General features: G+C 43.8%; 1 protein-coding gene across 1 annotated transcript in view; it reads right to left on the bottom strand.

Annotated features, from left to right (window-relative positions):
• Positions 1–23,754, bottom strand: part of LOC148540845 (cytochrome P450 2B19-like) — a 141,600-nt gene that overhangs the window by 83,957 nt on the left and 33,889 nt on the right. Inside the window, exons 4-5 of the mRNA XM_088474038.1 lie at positions 17,312–17,472; positions 8,515–8,691 (exon numbers count right to left, since the gene is read on the bottom strand). Coding sequence (XP_088330164.1) covers positions 8,515–8,691; positions 17,312–17,472 — 338 coding nt within the window. The remainder of the gene's footprint in view (positions 1–8,514; positions 8,692–17,311; positions 17,473–23,754) is intronic.

The following is a 23,754-nucleotide window of genomic DNA, read 5'->3' as shown; positions in this document are numbered from 1 at the left end:
CCTGCTTGTTCTTGGGGCATTTTCCCTTCAGTTTTGTCTTCATCAAGTGAAATGCATGCTCAATTGGATTCAGGTCAGGAGATTGACTTGGCCATTGCATAACAGTCCACTTTTTAGCCTTAAAAAACTCCTTGGTTGCTTTTGCAGTATGCTTCGGGTCATTGTCCATCTGCACTGTGAAGCGCCGTCCAATGAGTTCTGAAGTATTTGACTGAATATGAGCATATAATATTGCCCGAAACACTTCAGAATTCATTCTGCTGCTTTTGTCAGCAGTCACATCATCAATAAATACAAGGGAACCAGTTCCATTGGCAGCCATACATGCCCACGCCATGACACTACCACCACCATGCTTCACTGATGAGGTGGTATGTTTTGGATCATGAGCAGTTCCTTTCCTTCTCTTCTCTTCCCATCACTCTGGTAAAAGTTGATCTTTGTCTCATCTGTCCATAGGATGTTGTTCCAGAACTGTAATGGCTTTTTAGATGTTGTTTGGCAAACTCTAATCTGGTCTTCCTGTTTTTGTGGCTCACCAATGGTTTGCATCTTGTGGTGAGCCCTCTATATTCACTCTTGTGAAGTCTTCTCTTGATTGTTGACTTTGACACATATACATCTACCTCCTGTAGAGTGTTCTTGATTTGGCCAACTGTTGTGACGGGGTTTTTCTTCACCAGGGAAATAATTCTTTTGTCATCCACCACAGTTGTTTTCCGTGGTCTTCCGGGTCTTTTGGTGTTGCTGAGCTCTCCGGTGCATTCTTTCTTTTTAAGAATGTTCCAAACAGTTGATTTGGCCACACCTAATGTTTTTGCTATCTCTCTGATGGGTTTGTTTTGATTTTTCAGCCTAATGATGGCTTGCTTCACTGATAGTGACAGCTCTTTGGCTCTCATATTGAGAGTTGATAGCAACTGATTCCAAATGCAAATGTCACAACTAGAATCAACTCCAGACCTTTTACCTGCTTATCTGATAATGAAATAACGAGGGAATAGCTCACACCTGTCCATGAAATAGCTTTTGTCACGACCAGGGGAGACAGGCTGCTGAGATCGCGGTGCTTACCGCTCCGGGCGCTGTGGCATGGTGTTTCCAGCAGAGGTGCAGGTTCCTGGAGAATAGCGCTGGGTGTTGTGAGTCTCCGCAGACCAAGGGCTTCCATCTGGAGGCAGGTGAGAGGGGCTGAGACTGGCAGAGCTTCCATGCTGTGACCACTGGGTGCGGCCATCTTGGATTTGGGTCACATGTCTTTTCTGGCCAATCAGGTTCAGTCTGGGCTAGGGAGGCTAGCAACCAATCCTGCACTACCTGAGGGTACTAAAGGGCTGTCCAGAGGCTCTTTAGTTGCCAGTGCAACGTCTATCACAGCGTATGCTGTGAGCTAGTTCTCTGTGCTCCTTTGCTCATTTAAAGTGTCAGTACCAGTGTGTTTCTGCAGACTCCCCTCTCAGCCTTGGTGCAGTTTGCTCCTGTTACTACCTGTCTCCTGATCCCGTCTGCCTGCTATACCCAGCCTACCCCGGGTCTCTAAGTTCCGCCAGTGTCTCGCAGCCTGGTTCTGATCCCGTCACGTGCCACTGCTTCATGAGTCATACTCCCCTAAGGCCGGCTGCCTTCAAGTACCAGCAAACAAGTCCTCATTCCTCATCCGACTCCACTCCGGGTCCAAGCGCACGCCAAGCCGTGACAGTTTGCACTGGCCAGATGGATTCGGCCAGTGGACAGGATCTGAGGGCCGACTTGCTCCAGGGTATCGCCAGTCGCCTAGAGGGATTAGAGGCGTCTCAGCGCCAAATGGCTCAGTTCCTGCAGGAAATGTCTCTTCGTCAGGATACGCTGCAAGCTTCCCTGGTTACTGTTAATTTGCCTGCCGCCACCAACCAGCCAGCAGCTCCAGCTGTCCCTGTTCCACCTGCACCATCTCATTTGCACCTTCCGACTCCCAATAAGTTTGACGGGAACCCCAAGTTGTGCCGAGGGTTTCTCAACCAGTGTGACGTCCACTTCACACTACAGCCTGCGAACTTTCCATCTCCAAAATCCAAAGTGGCATATATAGTGTCTCTACTGACCGGTTCTGCCCTGGACTGGGTTTCGCCTCTCTGGGAGAGGTCCGACCCGTTACTAGACAACTACTCTGGATTCCTCACGTCCTTCCGGAGGATTTTCGACGAGCCCGGCAGAACAACCTCCGCGGTGACGGAAATCCTGCGACTTCGCCAAGGGAACCGACCAGTCAGTCAGTATATCATTCAATTTCAAACGCTGGCTTCGGAACTAAAATGGAATGAAGAAGCCCTGACTTCCACCTTTTGGAATGGATTGACAGATCGCATAAAAGATGACCTCGCCACTCGTGATCCGCCGGCTACCCTCAATGAGCTTATCTCCCTTTGCAATAAAGTGGATTTGCGGTACAGAGAACGCCAGAGTGAAAAAACTAGGGGAGATCGCTTTAGGTTCCGGCCGACCACTACTCCAACCCTCCCTCTGTCTGAACCTGCGGGTGACGAACCCATGCAGATTAACCGGGCCCGCCTCACGGTAGAAGAACGGCAAAGACGCCGACGAGAAAATCTATGCATGTACTGCGGGGAGACCGGTCATATGGTTGCAGCCTGCCCACGTCGTCCGGGAAACTCCCGATCCTAATCTGTGCCGGAGCCACCAGGTTAGGAGTGATGTCTCCGTCTCCGTCAAAAAATGAATCTACCCTCTCCATTACTTTTGAGATCTCCACTGGTTCTAAAACTGTTCTTTCTCTCCTCGATTCAGGGGCCGCTGAAAATTTTATCACCGCTGAACTTGTCCAGAGGCTCCAGCTTCCTGTCTCCTCTCTCGACCACACCATCACTCTATCTGCTGTAGATGGCACTCAGATTACCAACGGAATCGTCTCTCAACGTACCCTTCCTGTGCCAGTTCGTATCGGAGCTCTCCACACTGAAACTATCCGATTCCTAGTAATTCCCAAAGCCTCCCATGAGGTCATCCTTGGATACCCCTGGTTACGCAAGCACTCCCCCAATATTGACTGGGGCACCATGCAGATCTTGTCCTGGGGAGAGACTTGTCAAGTATCCTGCCTTCCTCAAATCAAACCCGTCAAAGGTAGTTACATTGCAACCACTACTCCAATTCCCTACCAGTATCGCTCCTTCTCCGATGTCTTCTGTAAGACCAGAGCCGATATTCTGCCTCCTCATCGGGAGTGGGACTGTCCTATTGAGTTGATTCCTGGCAAAACTCCTCCGCGAGGTCGTACTTACCCACTCTCCCTACCCGAGACTGAAGCCATGTCAGCATACATCCAGGAGAACCTGCAAAAGGGGTTCATTCGACCATCCCCCTCACCGGCAGGGGCAGGATTCTTTTTTGTGTCTAAGAAGGATGGAGGCCTGCGTCCTTGCATCGATTACAGGGGCTTAAACGATATAACCATCAAAAATCGCTACCCGATACCCCTCATTACTGAACTTTTCGATCGAGTAAAAGGTGCTACTATTTTTACCAAGCTGGATTTAAGAGGGGCCTACAATCTCATTAGGATACGAGCCGGGGACGAATGGAAAACAGCATTCAATACTCGAGACGGGCATTTTGAATACCTGGTAATGCCTTTTGGTCTCTGTAATGCTCCTGCTGTGTTCCAAAACTTTGTGAATGAGATCTTTCGGGACTTATTATATATCTCTGTGGTAGTATACCTCGACGATATTCTGATATTCTCCTCCAACATTGTCAAACATCGATCCCAAGTCAAGGAGGTGTTAACTCGCCTACGAAGGAACCACCTGTACTGCAAAGCTGAAAAATGCGTATTCAAAGTTCCCTCAGTTCCCTTTTTAGGTTACATCGTTTCAGGTGCCGGCCTTGAAATGGATCCCCAGAAAGTTCAGACAATATTGGATTGGTCTCGTCCGAATTCTTTGAAGGCAGTACAAAGATTTTTGGGCTTCGCAAATTATTATCGAAGGTTTATTAAAGGATTTTCCACTCTCATGGCACCCATTTCCGCCCTAACTTGCAAGGGGGCAAATCCATCCCGATGGCCTCCAGAGGCTGAAACTGCCTTTCAACTCTTAAAGCAAGCCTTCATTTCCGCCCCCATGCTGAGACAACCCAACATTAACTACCCATTCTTTCTTGAGGTAGACGCCTCTCCTGAAGCGGTAGGGGCAGTACTATCCCAGAAACTCGAGGATAGCAAGTTTCATCCCTGTGGCTTCTTCTCAAAGAAATTTTCCCAAGCAGAAAAGAATTATCCCATTGGAGAGCAGGAATTATTGGCTGTGAAACTAGCTTTTGAAGAGTGGCGTTATCTTCTTGAGGGTGTGATGTATCCCATCACCGTTTATACAGATCATCGGAATCTCCTATATCTAAAAAATATTCAGTGCCTGAGTTCCCGCCTGGCTCGATGGTCAATATTTTTTTCTCGTTTCAATTTTACTTTAACTTTTCGCCCAGGCTCACTAAATCAAAAAGCAGATGCCCTCTCTCGATCACTCTCCTCCGACGCATCTTCCGAAAGTCATAAGGAAACTCCAGTTCTAGACTCCAGAGTATTCACTACCACTTGCATTCAACCTCCTCCCGGGAAGACATTTGTAGCCTCAGATATGCGCAAGCAGCTTTTGAAGTGGGCTCATACCTCTCGTTTTGCCGGACACCCGGGCATACGCAAGACCTTGGAATTCCTGCAACGATCATACTGGTGGCCTGCTATGAAGTCGGAAATTGAAGCTTTTATCGCCTCCTGTCCACAGTGTGCTCAACATAAAACATCCAGACAGGTTCCTGCCGGCACACTCCTACCTCTGTCAGTACCAACCCATCCTTGGACACACCTTTCCATGGACTTTGTAACGGATCTACCTGTTTCTAATGGGTTTACCACCATCTGGGTAGTAGTGGATCATTTCTCCAAAATGGTTCATTTCGTTCCCCTCAAGAAGTTGCCGTCTGCTCCAGAGTTGACTCAGTTATTCGTCGACAACATCTTCCGTCTCCATGGACTTCCAACTGAGATTGTTTCTGATAGAGGGGTACAGTTCGTAGCCAGATTTTGGAGAGCTATATGTTCTATCTTTCAAATCAAACTGAATTTTTCAACAGCTTACCATCCTCAGTCTAACGGGTCTACAGAGAGGGTCAATCAAGACCTTGAGACTTTCTTAAGAATTCACATGTCTTCATCACAAGACAACTGGGCGGACACCTTACCCTGGGCCGAATTTGCCTATAACAGCTCCTATCATTCATCTACGGGGCAAACCCCATTCTTTGTAGTTTTTGGACTGTATCCCAGAGTACCAGAGTTTCAAGAATTGCCAGTCTTGGATGTACCAGCAGTGACCTCCACCCTACAGAAATTGTCTCAGATTTGGACTCAGGTCCATTCTTCCTTACAAAAAGCCTCTCTTCGATATAAATTAACAGCGGACAAAAAAAGGAGAGCGGTGCTCAACCTAAAAACAGGTGACTTAGTATGGCTATCCACTCGGAATCTTCGCCTTAAAGTGCCGTCTATGAAATTTGCTCCTCGTTTCATCGGTCCTTTTCCCATCGTTCAAGTGATCAATCCAGTAGCCTATAAATTAAAACTTCCGTCCTACCTCAAAATACCAAATTCCTTTCATATTTCCCTGCTGAAACCTCTCATCCTGAATCGCTTTCGCAAGACTCTGCCACGCTCCCCCAAAGTCTTGACTGAGCGGGGTGTAGAGTTTGAGATCAAACAGGTCCTGGACTCTCGTTTTCGTTATGGGCAACTCCAATATCTACTGGATTGGAAAGGTTACGGTCCCGAAGAACGTTGCTGGGTGAAAGCTGAGGATGTCTACGCTCCTCGCCTAGTGCTTAAATTTCACTCTGAGAATCCTGGTAAACCCAAGAAGTGTCCAGAGGCCACAACTAAAGGAGGGGGTACAGTCACGACCAGGGGTGACAGGCTGCTGAGATCGCGGTGCTTACCGCTCCGGACGCTGTGGCATGGTGTTTCCAGCAGAGGTGCAGGTTCCTGGAGAATAGCGCTGGGTGCTGTGAGTCTCCGCAGACCAAGGGCTTCCATCTGGAGGCAGGTGAGAGGGGCTGAGACTGGCAGAGCTTCCATGCTGTGACCACTGGGCGCGGCCATCTTGGATTTGGGTCACATGTCTTTTCTGGCCAATCAGGTTCAGTCTGGGCTGGGGAGGCTAGCAACCAATCCTGCACTACCTGAGGGTACTAAAGGGCTGTCCAGAGGCTCTTTAGTTGCCAGTGCAACGTCTATCACAGCGTATGCTGTGAGCTAGTTCTCTGTGCTCCTTTGCTCATTTAAAGTGTCAGTACCAGTGTGTTTCTGCAGACTCCCCTCTCAGCCTTGGTGCAGTTTGCTCCTGTTACTACCTGTCTCCTGATCCCGTCTACCTGCTATACCCAGCCTACCCCGGGTCTCTAAGTTCCGCCAGTGTCTCGCAGCCTGGTTCTGATCCCGTCGCGTGCCACTGCTTCATGAGTCATACTCCCCTAAGGCCGGCTGCCTTCAAGTACCAGCAAACAAGTCCTCATTCCTCATCCGACTCCACTCCGGGTCCAAGCGCACGCCAAGCCGTGACAGCTTTTGAGTTGAAAGTCCCATTACTTTTGGTCCCTTAAAAAGTGGGAGGCACATATTGAAACTGATGTAATTCCTACACAGTTCTCCCGATTTGAATGTAATTACCCTCAAATTAAATCTGAAAGTCTGGAGTTAAAGCACATCTTGTTTGTTTAATTTCACAGCCATTGTGGTGGTGAATAGAGGCCAAAATCTGAAAATTCTGTCAATGTCCCAATATTTATGGACCTGACTGTATATGCATTGAAGATGTCCCCAGTGAAGGCGGCAATAGTCTGCACCAACAGGGGCCTTTTGTAAATAAGCGGAAGCTGCGTTAAGGATGAAACACAACAGGACATATCAGGGGTGTAAGGATCCATATTTACCATCCAATGGTGAAAAATGTATACAACACATGTAGCTTTGACAAGGAAGATGGGCCCCCCGCAGTTCTGGACCCCATAGCAGCTGCACCCCCTGCACCTATTGTAGTTACGCCCATGGGGCATATTTATCAATATTTGTTCTGCTAAAATACTGTGAAAATTGAGGTTTTTAACCCATTTCACATTATTTTATTTTCACATAAATTTATCAAAGAGCTTATGGAGGAGATTTATTATAAAATCTCCTCCATATCCTAAAATTTGCATCAGCTCTGCATGCTTACCGTATTTGGGATAACGTATTTCCAATATCTCTGATGGGAAATGCGGTCAACACAGATTTAACAAATCTCATTCTTTTCAGACCAGGCACTTCTTAAAGTAATGCCATCTGAATATGGTGTTAGGAGAGGCTTTGGTCTGTTTCTTGTAGTCTCTCTCTGACAGGCAGATTAGAGTCTGGAGCCAGGGACTGTGAGTAGCCTGTGTCTGATAGGACACAGACTACATACATAAATAAAATAAATGTTTATAACAGAAATGTAATAAAACAAAGCTTACCTGCACACAGGGATCTCTGGGCCTGATTCAAAGGTTGCCGCTAATGTGATCACAGTTGCTATTTTGCACGGACCGCAGCTGTGAAAATAAGCTTATTCGAGCATAGGGATGTCCACCGCTGCCTTCTCATCTGCGTCCTTTGTCCTGTACCAGCTTAAATATCGGTAACATTGACACACTTCGACCAGCTATGCAACCCTTGCGGTAGGTCCGACCTATCTAAAATACTGCGGTTCTCCTGACACACAGAGAGCTCTCATGCTGCGTATGTGATTTCTATGTCTAATTTATGCATGCCCATGTAACGGCATTTAAGTGGTAAGACACACTTGCGTTTTTCTGTCCACTCCCAGTAACCTCCCCCAAGTGCTGACTACCTGTCACTCACTTTGCGAATGGGTTCTCTGTGCATGTGGAATTGCAAGCCAATTGCAGGATCTGCACAGCTGGGGGGGTGGCCGGCCAAACGGAGGCGTTCCCGAAGGAACGCTTGCCGTTTGGGGGCAGCCCCGCTGACATCAGCAATGATGTCAGTGGGGAGCTTCCTGCTCAATCAGAGCAGGAAGCTCCCTGGGGCTTGCGAGTGCCGAGACCCAACCTTAGGGTCTCGTCGCAAGCCCCAATGGTCACGATGGTCCTGACCATCGTGACCATCACCCTGGTCGGTCGCTAAACTGTGGGTGGTAACCCACAGCTTAGCTAGCGACCAGGAGGCCGTACTTCAAGATGCAAGTGGCCGCCCTCATTCAGAGCGACAGCTTGCATCTAACGACCGGGTCTGAATGAGACCCAATGTGTGCAGGTAAGCTCTGTTTTCTTTATTTTCTATTCTCTGACAAAATTTGATTGAATGAACCTTAATGTTGGGACTGCAGTGTCATACAGAGCATGCACACTTGTTTTTTACTAATGAATAATTTCTAACATACCTATATAATTTATATTACTAAACATTGCCTGTATTTGTCCTGTTACCTTGTTTGCTCGGATGAGGAAGCAGTCTATAAAATCTCGTGGTGAGTCTGAATTTAGTGTGTTCTTGTGATAATGAATTTGCTCCTTGATGAAAGATGTCAATTGTTCACAATCTTCAAAGATCTTCTGATGAGGGCCAGGCAAATATTTCATAATACTCCCAAACGCAGTGTATGCCTATGAAAGTGAAATATTTTAGTATTTAAACAGTCGTGGGTGGGGGATTGCACTGTTTTCCTCTTGTTTGCCTAGGTTTCCTCCAGGTATCAGTGAGATATGTGCAGGTTGCTTGTGTGTGTAACTAAATGGTTAATTTAAACAAAATTTTATGTGCAGGGGAAAAAATATGTAGGGTTCCCCCGTATTTTCGGAACCAGCACTGGGCTCCCAGAGCCAGTCCTGGTTTTTAATTAGGGGAAAAAAATATGTGGATTTCACCCTATTTTTAAAACCTGCACTGGACTCAAATCTAGCAGGGGTGTAATGCCAAAGCCAGGGGACCCTTTCACCGTGTCTCCCCGGCCAAAGCATTAAAACCCCAATCTAGTCAGCACAAGCCGGGGATCTCAGGAGAGATCAATAATTATGGCCCCTAATAATTAACTCCAATCCTCTGCGAGTCTTGATCCTAGGAACCTTAGGAGCTAATTACTAAAAGTGATTCAGAACTAGTGGTCGAAGAAGAGATATATGGAATGCATTGGGTATCCATAGATGTGGAGATAGCTCAAGTTGAAGGCCACAGGGTTTAATACACGAAAATTTGAGAACGGTCCAATGTAATGAGGAGCAAACTTCATATTAGGAACTCTGAGTCGGATATTACGGGTTGAGAGTCAAACACGAACTCCAGATTTAAAGCAGGAATAGCTGGATATTTCCGGTCTACAAACTTCTGGTTGAGACTTTCTTAAGAGAAGAGTGTACATTATTCCAAATCTTTGTAAAAGATTTAAGAGTACTGACAGCTGCCGGCACATCCATAGAGGGTAGTGATTGGAATTCAGGAACACGAGGAAGGTACCAAAGACTGTGAAGAACGGAGTGGTATTTGTAGCCTTATGGTAGCTGGAATTAAGGGCAAACTCTGCCCACGACATTAGATCCACCTATTTATCATGGTAAGAAGTCAAATTCAGGTGGATAAATGTCTTTAGGTCTTGGTTTATCCTCTTCATTTGCCCATTAGTTTGGGTATGGTAAAAAAAAGATAATTTTCATTTAATCTGGTTTGCAGAACATAATGCTCTCCAGACCCTTTCCACAAACTGAACATCTCTATCAGAGACTATTTATTTTGGAAGACCATGGAGTCGAAAGATCTCATGTATGAAGATATGTGCCAGTTGTGGTGCAGACGGTAGACCAGACAGAGGTATGAAATAAGCCATTTTTGAAAAACGATCCACCACCACCCAAACCATATTATATCCTTTGGAGTCAGGCAAATTTGTAATAAAGTACAACATAAGGACGATCAGTTTTCTTTAGACGTACATCCATAATAGTTAGCAAGACTTCGAAAACATTGGTACAATCGAGTACAATTGGACCCATACGCACAGTTAAGGCAGGTCATACCTTAGGAATTGCTTACTTCAGTGCACGCTATGATGCCTCAGGCTGCGTATGGTATCGCAGTGGATAATTTATGCACACCCATGCAACGGTGTTCAAACGCACTGGCAAGCCTGCATTCAATCGACCACCCCCTCCATCACCACTCCCTAATGGCACTTCCTGTCAATCACTCTGCGATGGGTCTGCGTAGATACTGTGATCGCAGTCCCGATCTCAATGACTGGTTTGCACACGTACATTGTGATGCATGAGCAGAATGTAACAATTGGCTGATTGCATGCATATAAACAACTGCATTCCTTGCTGAATCAGGCTCAAAGATGCATGAGCCAGGTTAACAATTTTTGGCAAAGTTCTGAATGCATGAACATCTTCCTGGGTGATGGTATAGGAGCTAGCTGAGTATTGGCAAATGAAACCGGATTAAGGATAGGATGTAATTCTTGAAGTGTAGTATCCTCTTCCATAGACCATGCACTGGATAGGGCATCTGCCTTTCGATTTTGAGCACCAGGATGGAAGGTGTGCGGACATAAGATACAACAAATTTTTATGATCAGAAAAAATAGTCACTGGATGTTTAGCCCCTTCTAAATGATATCACCACTCCTCTAGAGATAATATAAAAGGTAAAAAGTTCTTGGTTCCCAATTGCATAGTATTTTCTGCAGTGGAGAATCTCTTGGAAAAAAAAACCACAAGGGTGAAGCTTTTTCCATCTTCCATGTTTTGTGATAAAACAGCACCTACACCTACAGAAGTGGCATCAACCTCAAGAAAAAATTGATTCTCTAGGTCAGACTGATGGAGGAGTGGTGCTGAAGTGAAGGCTTGTTTTAAGGCATGAAAAGCAGAGGTGGCTTCAGAGGACCAATGTTAAGGATTGGATGCCTTTTTCGTCAGGGTAGTTATTGGTGCTACCATGAAATATTTTTTTTAATAAATTTCTGGTAATAATTGGCGAATTAAAAAATCACTGGACCGCCTTCAAGGTGGATGGTTATGTCCAGTCTTGAATGGCACTTAATTTTTCAGAATTCATCTGAAGATTGTCTCCTGAGATAATGTAACCAAGAAATGGAACTTCAGGTACTTCAAAAATACACTTGGATAATTTACCGTAGAGATGATTGGTGCGAAGATGCTGAAAAACTTCTTTCACACGTTGAAGATGGATTTTCATGTTTCGAGAGAATATGAGAAAGTAACGACCATATAGAGATAGAAATTCTCTGAATATTTCATTCATAAAATGCTGGAATAAGGCAGAGGCATTGCAAAGACTAAACTACATAACTAAATATTCGTAATGACCGAGTATTTAAAAGCTGCCTTCCACTCATCGCCTTCTATTATTCTAAACAGGTTATAATCTCCTCTTAAATCAGATTTTGTGAAAACAGTAGCTCCTTTCACTCTGTCAAATAGCTGTAATGAAAGGCAAAGGGTATAAATTTTCCATGCAGGGGCAAAGGGCGTTCTTCTTCATTACAAAGATAAACCCAGTTCTGGCAGGCAATGTGTAAGGTCTAAAAAATCCTTTCTGTGAGTTCTCCTGATAATATTCAAACATGGCTGAAGCCTCTGGGACCAATAATGGATATGTACGACACTAGATGGAGGTTTCCCTGGGATCAATTCAATGGTGCAGTTCCATTCTCTGAGGTGGTAAGGTATCAGCAGCACATTCACTAAATACATCAAGGAACTATTTATAAACTTCTGGAAGTACTACAGACCCACCAGACTGGGTCAGATGCAAAGGAGTCACACGAGATAGGCATGAATTAAAACAAGAGGCACCCCAAGACTTGAGCTGCAACGCAGGCCAATAAAACTGAGGGTTATGTAGTTGTAGCCATGGAAGGCCAAGGGCTACATGATGAGTGGCTTTATTAGTCATTAAAAGCTCAATTTGTTCATGATGCAGTACTCTGACTTGCATGGACAAAGGAATGGTAGAATGAGTAATGACACCTCCTTGAATGTGACTACTAATCCATCTACCATTGTAAGGAAGAATGATTTAGACAGGCACTTAATAGGGATGGTTGCTTCTTGATTTAATGATGAGGCAATAAAGCTCCTGACAGCTCTGGAATCTACCAAGGTATCCAAGGTTTTAAGTACTTGAGGAGTGGTCAAAGTCACATTCAATAGGCAGTCAGGCTTTGCGGAGGATTTTGCTGAAACCCCCAACCTGATTTCCCCAGAACAGGTCAGGGTTTGGAGTTACCCAGATGTACCAGACATGATCCAATAAGATGATTTGGACTGGCACAACATAGACACAATTTTTCTCGCTGACGCCTCAGACATTCCTCTGGAAAGAGATGCGAGCCATTAACTTGCACAGGTTTGTCCACAGGGGAAGAAGGAGACTGAGAAGCACTAGATACATGAGGCTTAAAATTTTCCTTTTTGAACCTACAGGGAGCTCTATCTTGAAGGTGTAGATCAATCTTTATACAGAGAGAGATGAATTCCTGTAAGGATCCCAGGGAATACGAGTGGCCAGTTCATCTTTAAGTCTTTCCAAGATTCCATTCCAAAAAGCTGCTTTAAGAGCCTCATCATTCCACTCAAGTTCTGTAGCGATGGTTTGGAATGGGATCACATATTGACCTACTGTTGGAGAACATTGACAGATTCGTAGGATATCCATGGAGGCAGCAGAAGAACGACCTGGTTCATTGAATATCCTTTTAAAATTTGCAATAAACTCTGCGTAATTTCACATAATAGAATCTGGACGCTCCCACAACGGAGACACCCATTCCAAGGCTGAAACAGAGAGAAGTGAAATGATATAAGCTATACAAGATCTTTGTGTTGGAAAATTTTGTGGTAATAGCTCAAACTGAATTTCACACTGATTGATAAAACCAAGACACAGTTTTGAGGTTCCATCAAATCTACCGAGAGTGGGAAGCTGCAGACAAGACTTGGATGCAGAAGTAAAAGGAGTAGATGTTGGCACCAATGATGGAGAGTTGGACATGGACTCTATCATTCCCAGGGTTGTCTGAGAAGATAGTTCTTGTAGATACTGCATAACTTGATGCTGAGCTGACTCTTGATTTTCCAGTTATGAGGCCCAAGTCTGTATAGCATTGGTACCTGAGTTCTCTTCTGAGTTCATTAGGCACGGGTTTACTGTCAGGTCTGGGGACTCTGGATTGCCCAGAAGAGACCTGAAAATCTGCTCATTGATGGTACGGGAGGTTTGGAGTAGGGAAGGTCGAATATGACACCTCTTCATAGATGTTATAATACTATTAGAAATGCAGCAAGACAGTATTGTAAGGGAAGGTGCATTTAACAACAATAGAGTTAATACTGGAGTCAATACTGGAGTCAGACTGAACTGAATTGGGACTGAAGTAGAAATAAAGTCTGTAGCCAGAGCAGGATCTGACTAAAACACAAATGGATCTGGAATGGGACCAGACTAGAATGTTCACTGGAGCCTGAATGGAACTGGACTTGAAAGACAACTGGATCTGGAATGGAACCGGACTTGGAATGTACACTGGAGCTTGAATGGACCTGGACTTGAAGTACATAAACGGGATCCGGAATCGGACTGGACTGGAACATAGACTGGATCCGGAATGGGATCAGACTTAGCACATAGACTGATTCTGGAATGGAACTGGACTTAAACATAGACTGGAATCCGGAATGGGACAGGACTTCGCACATAGCCTGGGTCTGGAATGGGACTGAACTGGAATGCACAATGGAGCTGAAGTGGAATTACAAAGGAGCCTTAGAGTAACTAGCCAGGAGCACAGCTTAGGACATGTATCAGCGTGTTGGGTAAGAATAGTATACTGGCATAGCAGTGATATGAGCCAACTAGATATCCACCAGTGTATTCTCCTCTAGTTGTGACTTATGTGGACAATGGGAAATGGGCCTGATTCAGATGGCAAATGCCATCGCAGCTGTCATCTCTGATGGATTTGCATTTGCAAAAATATGTCCAGTGCTTAGAGATGACCACTGAAAGCATTTTTCTCACGCACAACACCGGAAATATCAGAAACATAGAACACAGATCAGACAGCCATCATCCTTCTGAGTAAGTCTAAGCTGTCACAGACATAGCGGATTTCCAGTCACACAGAAGTCTTTGCTGCTGTGATCAAGAATACAGCAGCTAATTTATGCACCTACAGAAAACAGTGTTTAATGGTCTAACACAAATGCATTTTTCTATTACCTCCCCCAAACGCTGACTACCTGTCACTCACTTTGCGAGTGAATCCTCTGTGTGAGCGTAATTGCAAAGCAATGGCTGCTCGCATGCACACATGTACAATGGCTAACAATCCCTCAATCTTTGTGAATATCAGCATTGCGTCCACATCTGCATCAGGCCAAATGAACACTATAGGTGCATACACACGTAACGATTTTTTGAACGATTTAACTATAACAACGTCGTTATCGTTCAATCGTTAACGATTATCGTTCATGCGCATTCCCAATTGTAGTTTGTAGTTCATTCTGACTGACCAACTGAACGATTTTCATTAAGGGAAGTTACAAAAATCGTTTGTAGTTCAAAAAATAGTTCATTACACTTTAAAAAATCTGACAGATAATCTGACAGAAAATCGTTCATAAAATCGTTGGTAACAAAATCGTTGTGTGTGTATGCAGCTTATGGGGTAAATTTACAAAAGGTCATTTTTGGTTGATTTTCCATCAATTTTGCAAATTAGAGATGTACTAAAGTCAAAATCGGCATCAAATCTACCAAATATTCGACTTAAGAACAGTTTTGAACATCAGACCAACCAACCACTTTTACATTGACTACAATAGAAACCGGAGATTTTCTAAGGGTTGAATTAAAAATGGACATAAAAATCAACCAGACAATAGACCTGCCTGAGGCAGGCGAGTTTGGGAGAAATACTGCACAGATCACTATGACAGGCATAAAGCAATTATATAGTTAAAAACAAAAAATACATTATGGGGTTGGCCCATAAATCCATAACTAGCCCCTGGACCTTTGAGCCTGGAAAATCGGAGGAAAAACTGGCATGGGGGTTCCACCTATTTTCCTATAACCAGCACAGGGCTGAGCCAGCTGTGGGGCTTACATTTATAGCAGCAAGACACACAGCAAGAGGTCCCCTTGCCATAAGGTAAACCAGCCCCAAACTGGACAGCCCAGTGCTGGCAATCCTTGGAAAGTGGGGATCCCCCTCCTGGGGATCATCCAGGCCTGGGCTGAAAAGTAATTCGCGATTTCCATGAACATTTTTACTGTATATAGATTATAGCGCACCTAATGACAGAATCCACATGGGTTCCTGCACTATAGCTGTGATTGGCTAAAGGTGCCCACACACATACCGATCTGCACACGATCCCACGATGTGTGCGATTTACCCTGAACTCTCCCCCGGCAGTTCCCCGGCAGCTCCTACACACGATTTGGAGTAAAAAGCATCCAATCTGACTTAAGATCTATCGTGCATCTTAACTTTTTTTTTTTCCCCAGTACATTTTGTCCCAGATTGTCAGATCTGCCCTACTGCACGGCAGATCTGACGATGTGATGTGCGACCAGCGGGGACGCACATCGCATCGTGATCGTGAGTTAGGACTCACAACTTCCTCACGATTTGGCCATATTTTACACGATCTGTCGTCACGATTCGTCGGAATCGGCCTGATCGTGTAAAATATCGCTATGTGTGTGGGCACCTTAAGATTCAGACCACTCTTAGCCAACCAGCGGGCATGGTCATAGGAACGGTCCGCAGTATTGCTGTCCATGGGGATCACGAATTGTGTTTTTTTGTTTTAAAGCCTTGGACCTCTACTTGGAGAAAGGGACTGAGCACCTCCAGGGAGAACGTATGTAGTGTGAGTGTGTAATAAAGGGTTAAATCATACAGTGTGTGTATACTGTCTTTTTTTATATATTTTCTTCAGCACTTACTGTCCAGGCCTTCTGGTTGCTGGGACCTGTAGTCCCACTACAAAGAACAATATTATTTCTAACTTTAACACATTAATCCTGCACCCGCTACAACCAGGGGTGCAGGGAATAGTCCTGGGCTCTCAGTCCAGGACCAGTTTGATTTTCGGAAGGGGGACCCCATTTTAATTTTGGGGTCCCCACTTCTTGAGGATTGCCAGCCCTGGGCTGATCAGTTTGGGGCTGGTTTACATAATGGCATTATAACATTATAACACTGTGTCTCCCTGCTATAGTATAAGCTGCCCAGCTGGTTACAGGAAAATAGGAGAACCCACGTCAGTTTTTTCCCGATTTTGGCAAAAACCCCAATGAAACATCGTTCATACAATCTGAGTATTGCTCTGCTTCTTAAAAAACTAACTGCATATATGCTTTTCTAATAATCCCAGCAACAAAAAAGCCATAAACTACTATTTTTTTGGATCCGTGCTTACACAAATAGCTCCAAAATGAAAGGGTGATAAGCAGTGTACAAAGGATACTAAATTCCTCCACATTCAGTGTTGGATAAAAATATACAGATCTGTATCAATTTTTTCTAGTATTATATATTTTTATGGTGCTGCTATAGCTAAGTGGTTACACCGGCCAGTTACTATCACTTGATTTTTTTAAATATGGATTTGTTTAATTGTTTTATTTAATGTGTTTTTATAATTTGTTGATATAATTCTTTGTATTGAATTATTCTGTGTACTAGCGCTGTCTACCCTTCTTAATTTTATGCTTTTGTATTTTATAGGTTTATTAGCATACACCTATTTTTGATAGCAGCTAGGTACCTAAGTATTCAATCCTTATATTGTTCTTGTGTTGGGGATAGAGCGCCTGGTTTTCTTTTTTTGCTTTTGTTATAACATTATAACACTGTGTGTCTCCCTGCTATAGTGTAAGCTGCCCGGCTGGTTACAGGAAAATAGGGGAACCCACGACTGTTTTTTTCCGATTTTCTTGTACTTCTATTTTTAACTGAACGTCCAAACTTGGGAGCATTTAGAAATGCAAAATCTGACTATTATTGACGTTGAGTTTCAATTGAAATAGAAACCCAAAGGATGGTAAATATGTGGATTTTGCAGTCCGAAATGTTGTCGGTCAGTCAGTTTTAAGTCAATTTAAAATCATTCTGAAACCGACATTTAGTAAATTTACCCCTATATATTAGTTTCAAACAACTGTTATGTAAATGAAAATAGAGGCACTGACCGCTCCTAGAGGTGCTCGGATAAAGTTAAGTAAATTATTTATAGTGTTCAGAAGCTTCAAAAGCATCTCTTCTTCATAGTTCCAACGCCTGCCAAACACTACCAAGTTGATAACATTGTTTACCGCACTTCCAAGAACCACTTTAGGGTTGAATATTTCACCTACAAATACAAAAAATACAGTGCATGATGATAATTTTTTTTTTCATTCACATAAAAAAATAAAACAAATCTTAACTTTTTGTAAGAAAAAAGCAAAACAATATGTTAGAAATGAATAATAATTATCAGTTGTAATACAACAGATATACTTTAGAAAACTACACCAGAAATTAAACAAGATATTACAGTATATACACCCCAGAGCCAGTGGCAGATCCAGGGGGGGGCGATTGGAGCGATCGCCCCCCCTAGCACAGTTTGTCCGACCTTTATCATCTCTCTCCTCTGCATCATTCAGAGGAGAGAGATGATAAAGGCTGTGTTGTGATCGGAGCTCCCGTCTCCCAGTTAAGGGGATGTGTCAGTGACAGACTGTCACCCGGGAGCCGGGGAGGAAGAGACCACAGCCGGCTCCTAACACCCTGTGATCAGCTGTGTGGTCTAAATAGACCACACGCTGATCACTGCTAAAAAAAACCACAACAACTTACCTCTGTCCAGCGACCATCAATCTACGGAAGGGGATCTAGCTGTTACCCTCCGGTAATGTCCTACCTCCAGTCAGCTGGTCTCCTGGCTCCTGCACTGTGACCCTGGTCAGCTGCTGCATTAGGATGGGAGAGCAGCTGACCGAAGCCAGGAGGGAGAACATCACCGGAGCAGCGGAGGTAAGTGAAAATAAAGGGCGGGGGGTTTGCCACGAGGGGGGGGTCGCGGGGGGAAGGGAGGTTGCTGCGGGGGGAGGGGGGTCACCATGAGGGGGGCTCGTGGGGGTGGGGGGGTGGAATTAATCATTAATTTGCCCCCCCTAACACAACAGTCTAGATCCGCCCCTGCCCAGAGCCACAGAGTATGGTTTGTAAATCTTTGTTTTCATTTATTAAACAATGTCACAATAATCTGAAGCACCTTTTTATGCATTAAGCCTCTCAATCTAATCATAATATGGTATAATATAGCATACTTCCGTAATCTTGCAAAACCACATCAACAGCATTATTATAATTCCATTTATAATTGTAAAATCTGCAGTACAAGTTCTAAATGTGGCCAGGTGATATGAACTGACACTGTAAGAGCTTAGGACATGTTCTCCCTTGTCAACTATCTCCCTCATCTCCCTACCCTTGAGTCATCTCCCTACCCTTGAGTCATCTCCCTACCCTTGAGTCATCTCCCTTCCCTTAATAAGCATATCAAACAAATTCACCTTTTTCTCTCCCTAAGAAGCACTCAAGGGAGTTTGTGAAACACAATGATGTGTATCTAGTTATTTCATTAGAGATCTTTATTATAGGTTCATTGTTTTGTGGTTATTACCATGTCTCTTTGAACCAGCAGTACGAATTTTTTCTTTGTGGAATAGAGAGTTTTTGAGTGTTTAGAAGCTCTATCTTTTAAGTGTATATTATGTTGTAAACTAATTTCATAATTTCATCTGTTATAACTTTAATAAGTGTGACCCCAAGAAGGAGTTCTTCTTTATTTTCCTGCTGCACAGGAGAATATGCTTTTTCTTTTGTTCTTGAATTCTGTTTAACTTCTGGGGAGCACCACCAACTATTCAACTAGAAAGAATTTGTACAAATTATGTAAGACATATGTTGGTTTATGTATGATCGACCTAATATTGTTTATATCCTGTGCTGAGTTTTCTTTATTGTTGTATAGATTATGCAGACAAGGGCCTGGATTGCTGCAGCATGTTTCTGATTGTTTGAGTACTCCTAGCTTAGGACCTTCCAAAGACATTTATGTTGTCTATAGACAACATGAATGTCTATAGACACATTGAATGTCGGATGCTCTGGATGGCTAAATAGGCTGCTTAGTCCATGTCTGGAGCATCCAGAGGACACTCTGTGTGGCACCGCAGCAGTGATTCTGAATACGCGTTGGTGCTCCAGGCACCCTTTTAGCCAGATACAGGGGCTATGGGGCAGTGATGATGCCACCCACATGGCCCTGCACTTTGTGCTGCAGCACCTCTTGCACACCCCTAGTTACGGCCCTGTTAGACATAGTAGTACCTGCAATCAAGAGCTGGAAACAGGCTACTGATTTAGTGTATTTTTGCTAAAGTGAACATCCACTTGTTTTTCACAAGGATATCTAATCTATCTATACTGTATATATTTCTTTTCAACTGGCACAGATCTTATGACATGCAAAGATCTCCTTGCTAGTAAATTGTCAGCTTAAGTGGCACTTGACAAGTTGAAGCATCCTGCTTCCTTTTCTCTGGCAAATGAAACTGCCAGTAATGATGTATCTTTCCCTAGAGACTCACTGGTGATGATGATGAGTCAACTTAGCTCACCAGAGTGACACATTATGAGATCTGGTCAGGCTTAAAAGAATTGCCCACATATATTGACACCTCTACTATGACTCAATCTTATACAGTAAGCATCAATAGAATGGTGGAGGATTACTTTAATGATGATGTATGTAATGGGAGTGTAGAAAATGGCTGCTGAATGCCATGTTGTGTGCAGTGATTTTATGAAAGTATCAGGCATTAGATAATTGACAGACATTAGGAGGTGGTCAGACATTGCATAAGGTGTTTTTGACAGAGAGAAGCAAAGATCACTGTTACCAGACATACTTAATCCTGAGTAAACATTGTGTTACCTTCAGTTCATCTGAAAACACACACCATAAATAGTTGTTGTTGAGATTTCCAACATTCATAATTGAGGCAACAGTGCCCCCCTACTGTCTATTTATATTGATGTATATTTCCAAATATGACCTTTATACCTGTTAAAATGCTTATATAGGAGATTTTCTCTTAGAGAGCAGCCTATATAAACTGTAATTTGTCAGTAAAGAATGAGCCTTTTGCCATTCTCTTGATGTCCGATATTCCAGCTCCAAGGTGTTGGAGGGACTCCTGGGACTGAAACTATTTATGTTCTGAGTTGATGATCTCTCAAGCAAGTTAAGTGTTAATAATTAACTTTTTCTTTTACTTTGTAATAAATGTTTTTTAACTGATATTTGTTTATGTGGCTTGATTAACGTCTTTTGTATCCAAAGAATCTTATCTCGTTCCACGGAGAGCAATGTACAAATTAACATGTCACACAGGCATTTTAATACTGGGAGAAAAAAGGGCAATTTGGAGCCCTTGTACAAACTAGTTTTGGTTTACTTAAGCTGACCATCCTCCAGTTTGTACTCAGAAAGAATGTTCAGCACAGCCGGAAACTTTGTAAGCGATTGATGTTGGAGGCTACTTCCAAAACAAAGTGGAAGAACTGCTCATCAAAATGAACTACGAATTCTACGAGGAAGACCTTTACAACAAACAGAGACTGTAACGGTGGAATCCACAGGGGATAAGATAATATTGTGTGATGATGATATTAACAACAATAATGATGAGGATGATAATTGCATTTTGCCACTGTGACAATGCTTAATAACACTGTTAGCCACCTTAAACCCATTGGTAGCTTGGTTTGTGGAGTCCAAAACACACCAAGCACTTCATCCAGAAAAGTGGCAGTTCCTGTCACTGTAGTGCTTGGTTTGTTAATTGTGCATGTGCTTATTCATATACAACATAAGAGTGGGAGGTATGGGCCATGGACAATTCCATCATGCACCCCTTATGTCAAGATTGTGTGTGCTTGACAGGCAGTGTATATTACTGTACTTTACTGGGGGCATTCATGCTCTTTTGTATCTTGCAAAACCATCCATTACCACCTCCCCATTCAGATGTATAGGCCTTGTTTCTAGCAGCTTCTCCACAGATAAAAATATCATCCTCCTTATCATCCTTTATTGCGTGTGTTTGGCAGACAGATAAATTACTTTTTTTTTAACTGGGGCTTCATGTTCTTCTGCATCTTGCAAAGCCATCTATCATCAACTTCTCATCCAAGCATATAGGACACATTTCCTGCAGCTTCTCCACAGATACAGAGTAGTATCATCAAATCATATAATCAAATAATTAATAATTGTCAGTATTTGGTTTAATCTTGGACTCGGGCTAAGGCAGAGGTTCCCAAACGCGGTCCTCAAGGCTCCCCAACAGTTCATGTTTTAGAGACATCCATGGTTGAGCACAGATGATTTAATTAGTACTTCAGTCAATTTGATTTAACCACCTGTGCTTAACCATGGATATATCTAAAACCTGAACTGTTGGGGAGCCTTGAGGACCACATTTGGGAACCTCTGGGCTCAGGGCATACCTGTATTCCTGTTAATCACTTCCTGTCAATCACTCTGCGATGGTCACTGCGATCACAGCATCTGGTTCGCACACATGTACTGTAATGCGTACGCATGTGCAATGCAAAATAATCATTGCGTGCGCATAAGCAACTGTGATCCTTGGTGAATCAGGCTGTGAAGACACCGGGTTTATGCGTGCATTATTTTTGCCCTCTCGTCATTCATCGCCTTAAGAAAGGCAGAGGTTATAGCTCTCTCCCGCATGGTACCCGATTCCTTTTATAAGTCTCTTTAGATCGCACAGGAAATGACACAATAGCTAAGGTACAACAATATCTTTATTTTACATACACACTACTTCTACATGTAAAATCAGCAGCTACAAACTACTATACAGTATTTACAGAATTGCCAGTATAATTAGCTAAACTTTGGGGATCCCACACACATGTCCCTACAGCAGAGGCAACTTTAATGGTAGGAATGTGAACAGTTACTCTGTCTCGCTTACCCACCTTGGTGGTGTATCTTTCACCAGGTTTTCTCCATACAGCTGGGTCCGTGGCTCGTGGTTCCCAGCCGATAGGCCTGATGGTCCTCTGCTTGGCAAGAGCAGGGTGTGCTGGCCAGTCACTCAGATCCAGTTGGCACACCAGTCAAATGCCATGGGACTGCTCAGGTGGGAGATTATGTGTGGGCTCCATGGTTGGCAGGCTGGCAGGATCACCTGACTCCTGTGCCCAGCCTTTGTCCTGCCACTCAGGCTAGGAACTCCACTCAGGTCTCTGCTCTCTGAAGAACTCCCTAAAAAACCCTGCAGTTGCCATTATGAAAACTCTGATTTTCCCATGGTTAGGTGGCACCCCTGAGCCCTAGTATTGGGTGATTTGAATGCAGGGGCTGGCTACAGGGCCGTTAGTGAGTATGTCATTCCTTGCTCCCCCCTGTGGATTTCAGTGCCAGCCAGTCTCGCAATGGCTACATTGGTACAAAGGAAACTTATTCATGTTGATAAGAGGGCTTCTGGGGCTATAGAAGTAGGCTTTGTTAACCCCTTCTTGTCATTTGTGATGTCAGGCCTTCCAGCTGATTATCGCTTCCTGTCTTCAGCTTAGAGAGGTGGCTGTGGGGGTTATCAGCAGGCATACACAGATACCTTGCTGTCAGTACATTCCAGTGGAAGGAGGGATGTACAGATATGCCCAGCTAGTTTGTTGTTCATGCCGCGCCATTCAGGGCTCTTTGTCGCACCATGGAATGTTATGTGATGGCTGGACTTGTGGCGTACCGTGGTATTCTTCAACGAAGAATTTGCTATGGCATGTAATACAGCGCTTAACTGCTGGGTGGCGAGTGCTCCACTATTGTAATTTGTACTGAATCCCATACTGTTAACTTGGATGGATATCACATTCACACACTGTACAGTATTTGCATGTTCGCACAACCAATATTTTTAATATCATATACAGTACATACAGTAAGCTCTTAGAAAGGGATGCAAATCAGTACACATGTTGTACATAACTGTATAGTAGTGTAGTTGCCCGAGTTGTTATCACGGTATAACTGATACTGTAGATTAATGAGATGCACCCACACCTTTCAATCAGATGGGGTAAATTATTCTCTAATGGTGTGGTACTGTGTATATACAGTATGTACTAGTACTGTATAATATCTGGAAAGGAAGACAAATCTTTTTATTATTAAAAACAGCAGCGGGTGAGTGGAGTGCCCAAGGATGAGCCCACTACAGTATGTGCTGTTTTTCATATACTGTAGCTGGCTTGTGGGCTAGTGGTTAGGTGATCGCTTTGCAACAATGATTGTCCCGGGTTCGAGCCCTGCAAAACAATAATTTTTGGGGGGCACTGTCAGCTCTGTACACTATAGTGAAACTACTATAGTAGTGGGCTGTTTAAAAGTAAGGTATTACAAACTGATTGTGCATATAAAAAGATCAAACTTACATCAATGTCTGCACTGTGGTGGCTGTCAGCCCCAAGGGGTTACAATGGGATCTCTGGCACATGCCCAGTGGAGGGGTTACAATGGGATCTGTGGTGCATGCCCAGTGGAGCC

The sequence above is a fragment of the Taudactylus pleione genome, unplaced genomic scaffold (assembly GCF_031769625.1).
Source record: "Taudactylus pleione unplaced genomic scaffold, aTauple2 ptg000016l, whole genome shotgun sequence".
NCBI classification, from domain to species: domain Eukaryota; kingdom Metazoa; phylum Chordata; class Amphibia; order Anura; family Myobatrachidae; genus Taudactylus; species Taudactylus pleione.
Note: the sequence above shows the minus strand (reverse complement) of the source record. Positions and strands in the feature narration are given on the sequence as shown.